Raw genomic sequence first — 6,922 nt, 5'->3', positions numbered from 1 at the left:
ATTATTATTTTGTCTTTTTCTCCTATTTAATAATAAATTTTCACATTTTTTCTAATCATTATTATAATCAATTTTTTAATAATAAATTCATCAACTCCACTCCATTCTTCTATCAATTCAATAACATAATCATTTCTTTTTTTTTATCTTTTTCTCGTTTTTAATAATAAATTTTCACATATATTTTTTCTTAACCATCATTACAACCCCACTTAAATATATATTAATATTTGGAATGGAGTGAAGTTAAACTCCACCCATTACCAACGCCAGAAGAATCATTCTCTTGATAGAAGAAATTCTTTTTGAGTCAAATATACTCCCCTCCCTTAATGTTTTGCTTAATTAACTTCATCCCACTCTTAACCAAAATATACGCTTCACCCCCTTGACTTTGTTGACTTAATAAGAAAATTTTCTTTTGATCCTCAACTATTAACTACTTTTCACTTTCATCCTAATTCTTTTTTCTTTTATTCTTATCCTCAACGTGACCATTCCTCTCCCACTCATTATTATATTGCCAAAGTAGTTACCATCCCTCTCCTACTCCTTATTGATGTTTCTTTTTATATTTATTTATTATTTTTTTAGAATTATTTTATTTATTCATGAAAGATTACATGGTCGAAAATTTATATATGAAATTTGTATTCCATTTTAAATGCCGCCAACACTCCAATGAAGTACAATGTTGGGTGATGGTATGGTCGCCAACAAGGTCTACATTGCAAATATTGAAATTACAGCCCGTTTGATTTCGCAATCTGATTTTAAGATTTTAACTCTAACTTAACTCTACTTACTACACAATAAAAGTCAACAACACGATTATTACTTTTTCATTTTCTTCAATTTTTAATCATTCAATTTAATTTTTAATAATTAATTCTCTCAATTGTTCATTACTTTTTCCACAATTCAACAATACAATCATTACTTTTTTTCAATTATTCATTACTTTTTCACACTTTTTCTCATAATTCAATATCACAATCATTACAAACCAATTAAAATCAAAATTCAACTCAACTCAACTCTAAAACCAAACATTAGAATTCCTAGTTTAAGATATCGACGTTATGAGTGGAGTCTTGTCAAGTGCAAATAACCCCATGATCTCTAATGGATTACCTACAAGCGTTCTTTTTCTTTCCTTATTTTCTTAATTTTTAAAATTAAATTGCATCCGAAAAAGATTTAAATGTCAATAGATTTGAGAGTGATTTAAATAGCAAGACCACACATGGACTATCCATGTATTATAGAACGAACTGAAAAGTAAACTAAAGATTGAGGACCAAAAGAATTTTCATAAGTCAACATGGTCAATAGGTGGAGTATCAATTTTTTTAATAATAGGGCGGAGTGTTAAATTTGGCTAAAAATGGGGTGGTGTGTCGCAACACAAAATCTGCGTGGAGAGTGTATTTTACCTTTTTTTGTAAGGAGCCCATTGTTCTGTTACAAAGGAGGTATGTGAGCCTAATAAAATGAAATAGAAATCTTAACAGCTAATAAAGGGGCGCGAGTTCTTTCACTAGTATCGAATTTAGAACTTCTTGGTTAACAGGCGAGGGCGTGTGTTACCGTGCTATACCCTCCTAGTTACAAGGGACACAGGTAGTCCCATTTCGATAAGAGTGGATTGATACTCATAGCATAAGGCATTATACCCGAAAAGGGGCAAAGCACTGTTTTGATGCAGGTCACGAGAGCAGTACAAAAAAATCCTAGATTTTCGAATTAAGAGAGATATCGTGAAAGGTTTTTTAAAATTTATTAAGAGATTCTTTTGGTATTATTTTTAATTTTTATTCGTGACTCAGGAAGATTTTTATTTCTTTTCAAAAATATATTTAATATTTAGGAGAATTAAAAAGTTTAATTTTTTGCGTGTCAATATATTAGATAAGTATGATCATAATTTCATTGATGATTTGATCGAGTAGTCGAAGAGACAACCATAAGTAAAGGATTACCACGAAAAAGATGAGACTTCCACATTACGGGACACTTGTCCGCGTTAATAATTAAGAGGAACATTGGATCATTATTTTGAGGCAGTAGTACATAAACTGAAAATGATAAATATTGGCATATTAATCATATTCAAGGGTATACTTCGATCAAAGACCGTAGACCTAACATAGGAGTTATCTTATAGTCACGAAAACCTGCTTCGACAAAAAGTTTAGCCCATTCTCTTTCGGTCCGCTCTTTTGCATTATACAAAACAATCATCAGCATGTCGAGGAAGAGCTGTGTCTCAACCGACTCTGCATCTTCTTTACAGTATCCCAACACGATATCGACAATAATCAACTTGCGTCCCTTGCCTTCCCTTAGTCCGTCTTTGCACCGTTTCAGTATCTTCAAGCTTTCCTCGTCGCTCCAGTCATGGATTATCCACTGCTATAAGGGAATGTACTTTTCCCGTTAATCGGCAATTATGTATATCTGCATGGTTTGATCTCCTAGAATTCAATCCCCCATAATATCGTACCAATATATGTATGTTTGTGTTCAAAACCTTTATTGGCCGATGAAGTTACTGGATTATCGATATACGAGATTATTTAATCATAAATTACCTATCGAGAAGAACTGATATTATATCGGAAACTTGCCTTCAGAAGATACGCGTCTGCTGGTGGAATTTCCTTGAACATGTTCCCTGCAACGTACTTCACGTTCTTGGTCCCTTTCAAGCCTGCCACCACGTGCGGGAGATCAAACACCGTGCACTCTAAATCCGGGAACTCCGCCGCGATCGCTTTAGCCATCGTCCCAGTTCCACCCCCAACGTCCACCAGTGACCTCAGCCCCTCGAACGCCCTCTTGCAATCCGATCCTAACACCTCGGTCGCTACCAACCTGGCATCGCTTGCCATTGCATTGTTGAAGCGCAAGTTCTGCTCTGGCTCATTGCCCATGTGCTCCCATATGAGCGATCCATGCTCCGTGCTGAATGGAGTAGGGTCATCGTTCAGAAACCAGGCGCCCAGGCAGTGCCATGGGTCCGTCAGTGTGGGGTCCAGCATCGCGAGTGCGAAGGGCCTTGTGCTCAAAGGGTTGTCCTTGAGGAGGAGGGAGGAGACATTGTTTAGGGCATACCCTACCTCTTCTCGGTCATCCTCGGCAACTACTCGGAGGCTTGTCTGTTCGAAGAAGCCCGAGTGGACAAGGATGCGCATGAGGTGGAAGATGCAATGAGCCTTGCCAGAGTGGACCGAAAGTGCCGAGACAAGCTCGCCGATGGTCATGGGGCCACCGTGGTTATGGATGATGTCGGGTATGCCCAATTGGAGGGCACATTTCAAGGACATGGAGTTGATGAAACTGAATATGTGATTCCATATGTGGGCTTGGGCATGCGTAAGTGAGCCTCTTGCATTACCCCCCATTGTCTTGCTCATGCCCGAATCCTCCATTTGGTATGTGCTCACTGGACTCGACTTGTATTTGGTGTGTATGTGTATTGTAAATGATACGTCTCAATCCTGCGAATTATATAGAAACCTATGGTTGACTGTTTGATGCGTGCTGGAATAATAGTGACTCCAACTAACTCTCTTCTCTAATTTGTAATATAAATTAAATGCGAATTTCTTAAGTTGAGAAATAAAATAAATCATATGATAAGTTCATATTAGAGAACCAATAGGACACCAGCTTGAAATTGGGGCATGGAAAATTATATGTGCTGCCATCTCTTTTTTATATTTCTTTTTCGGTTACTAGGGAGGTCCACATAGACTAATACAATGAAATATTCTAATATCCTAATAAAGAACATGGGTAGTTTCACAACGACTGTCGAATCTGAAACATCTTGATTATCAGCCGAAAGTATGTGTTGCTGCTCTACAGTCTCTTTGATTCTTGGTGCTTCTTGAAAAGAAATTATTAGCCTTTACCTATTGAAAAATAAAATAAAATAATATTATAAATGGTAATAAGTATAGTATAAGATATGGTAAGATGAGTACACGTTATTGTTTGAGGAAATAATTTGAATTTTGCTAATTTTAGCGGGGCAGCATAAAACACGTGAATATTGATTATATACCGAAAGTAACATTCCATGGAGTCCTGGCCCGATAATTTATCAATATAAATAGACTGCAATTATGGGGTCAGCTGACCTAATTGATTCCTAGAAAAGCCATAAAAAGGATGAACACGTGGAAGACACTTTCTTCATTTTACTCACTTTTCTTAATGCTCTAATTAATTGTGGTTCTCTTATGTCGAATAAAGATTTATATTACTCGAAAGGTCCATTTAATTGGGACATTCAGGGAGACGGGACTATCTACCAAGGATCAAAATTCAAATAACCCCACTTTTTATTTTGAGTCGTGTTGGGAAAAGTCAATTGGAAAAGTTAATCCCACATCGAAAGTATAAAAGAATATAGAATGGTTTATATGGAATTGGACATCACAATTTGATAGCTCGAGCTTTTGAATTGAAATTGAGCTCAAGTTCATGTAAGTTTGGTAGAATTTAAGATGGTATCAAAGCTCATGGTAATGATCCTAGGAGCGCGGGAGCACACATACTATGCCAGTGAAGTTCAAGTTCGGAAGTGAAAGCCTCCCTCATAGTAGTTGACACCCCCCTCCCCCTCAGAAGGGAGGAGAGACTAGTTCGAGGTAAATTGTTGAGTGCGGATGGTTAAGGTTAACGTGTCACGTGTAAGCAAAGAGTGAGAAAGACAACACGGTGTGACATGAGAACGGATGTTGAGAGTATAAAAGTCAATTGGAAAAAATTAATCCCACATTAAAATTATAAAAGAAAATATAATGGTTTGCATAGGATTAGGTCTTATATTTCAGTTGAAATTGAGTCCAAACTCATATAAGTTCGGTGAAATTTAAGAAGTTGCACCGAAATGAAGAGAAAAAATAACCATTAATTGTTCTCCATGGGTCGGAATCCAATTAAGGCATCCTATATAAAATTTATAGACCGGCCTTGATGATGCGCCAACATATATATGTATATGTAACTATGTATATATATAAAGGACATCCAACTATTTTGTGGTGAAAGAAAGAGAGAGGGCGATGGTGAGCGTGGGCGGCGCGACCACCTCCGTGATCAAGGTTGTTGCCCCTATAATGACAGCTTGTTAGAGTCATTAAGCTAGAGCCATACATTTGTGCGTCCCATCCGTTGCTTTCCATTATATGGTAGATTTATGGACTAGAAGAGGATAGAGGTAATAAAAGATCGGAGAAGGGCAAGTAAGAAAACCATGTAGTGATGTAAATATTACGTCTTGATGTTTATGCCTTGATCTGAATGTACTTAGTTAAGCCGGGTCAGGAAACACCATAGAGCGAAACTCGAGGTTATCGGGCTTGGGTAGAAGTGAGATGATAGGGATACAAAGTGTGTAGGCTAATTACTTATGATCTTAGGCTAATCTCATTAAAATCAGAAAATCACATAAAGTCTTGAAGTCACATTTTCACGTGACGCTTAGTTCGCTGGATAGAATTAAGAGAGAATATAATTGAAAAGATGAGGGAATTTGAATGATTAGAATTGAAATTCTAATTCAAGACCTATGGTTGGTCGGTTCTCGGAATTAATACAAAATGGAATCAAAATAATTATAGGAGACTGGAATGCCCTCCCTTCCAAAAATCAAAATATGAAATTAAAGAAATTATTCTTTTAACAAATTGCCACCGTTCGTTTTCTTTGTCATTGAAGAAGATGAACAATACTGCAACTCAATCTTAGCCCCCGATGATTCCATGGCTCCGGAGCAACGAGGCTTACGAGCACCAAGGGTGTGTTCTCCCTACCCTCGTGAACCCATTCGAAGAGTCCGAGCCGTTGATCTGGCGAACCCAGCTGTATTGAGAGAGGGAACATCGACGGGCAGCTGAGGCAGGGTGAACATCGTGAACCCATCCGAAAAGTCCGAGCCATCCATCTTTTTCTCGTATTTAAATTTATGAGCTTTCATTTTTAACAAAAAGAAAAATAACATACTTATAAAAGATTAATAATACTTAAATAATTTGCACCGAAAAATAATAATAATAATAATAATAATAATAATAATAATACTTAAATAATTAATGTCCATTTATTTTATTTATTTATTGAGTCAAGTGTGGTTTTAGTCCTGAAAGATCCCATAGCCTTGGATTTGGTCTCTCAAAAATTTTTGTCATTGTTTTCATCCCTCAATCTCCATTCCGTCTGATATTTTAGTCATGCCGTCATCTTCCGCATACTATCTGTAACGAAAATCTCACGTGCCAGATGAGTTGGACCTAAATCCATTAACCACCCATCTAAATTGCCAAAAATGGCGCCGTTCTCTTCCTCAATGCATACCCCGCCCTAACACCAAACAAGTTCAACCATTCCCGCCAAAATCACACAAAGACGTTGTAATCTACTGTCAGAGAGTTAGCAGAAATCTTAGCTTATGTTAAAGAGAGAGTTCTCCCGCTTCCTAATGAACAGAGCAAAGTTGGTAAATCTAGTTTGGCTCCTTTGTTAGGTCTGAGCTAGTATGAAGAGTTTCTTTTTGATATTCTTGGACGAGTATTGTAATTGTAAATACCAGTTTTGATGATTGAAATGAAGAAATTGTCGAAAATATTAATCCTAGATAGAAAATATGTATCCAAATTCATTGGTTTATATAAAATTTGGGTACCATCACTTATCATCTTGAGCTTTTAAGTGAATATGGGCCCGAGCCCATATAAGCTCAATGGAAAGTTAATATGGTATCAAAGCTCAGGTTAGGTGTATGCGTGCCTACGCGCGTGTGCGCACCCACATCACGTCAGGCCCAGTATGTCGAGTGCAACCAAAGGGCACTTCGTGTTAGTCCCCCCTCGCCCGAGTACGGAAGAGGAGCCCGACTCGAGGTCAATTG

The 6,922-nt window shown here is 37.2% G+C and overlaps 1 protein-coding gene across 2 annotated transcripts; it reads right to left on the bottom strand.

Moving 5' to 3' along the window:
- Positions 1–2,053: 2,053 nt before the first annotated feature.
- On the bottom strand, positions 2,054–3,492 carry LOC116202822 (trans-resveratrol di-O-methyltransferase-like). 2 transcript variants are annotated; one of them, XM_031534443.1, is made up of 2 exons: positions 2,631–3,492; positions 2,054–2,412 (listed from the first exon to the last, which is right to left on the bottom strand). In XM_031534443.1, exons 1-2 carry the CDS (start codon positions 3,432–3,434, stop codon positions 2,113–2,115), a joined length of 1,104 nt encoding a protein of 367 aa, XP_031390303.1. In that variant the 5' UTR covers positions 3,435–3,492; the 3' UTR covers positions 2,054–2,112. The 2 variants fall into 2 exon arrangements, with proteins under 2 accessions (XP_031390303.1, XP_031390304.1); XM_031534444.1 differs by having other exon boundaries at positions 2,075–2,460.
- Between the last annotated feature and the right edge of the window lie 3,430 nt (positions 3,493–6,922).

This window comes from Punica granatum, chromosome 4, assembly GCF_007655135.1.
Source record: "Punica granatum isolate Tunisia-2019 chromosome 4, ASM765513v2, whole genome shotgun sequence".
In the NCBI taxonomy this organism is placed as follows: domain Eukaryota; kingdom Viridiplantae; phylum Streptophyta; class Magnoliopsida; order Myrtales; family Lythraceae; genus Punica; species Punica granatum.
The sequence above is the reverse complement of the archived record's forward strand: the minus strand, read 5'-3'. Positions and strand labels throughout refer to the sequence as shown.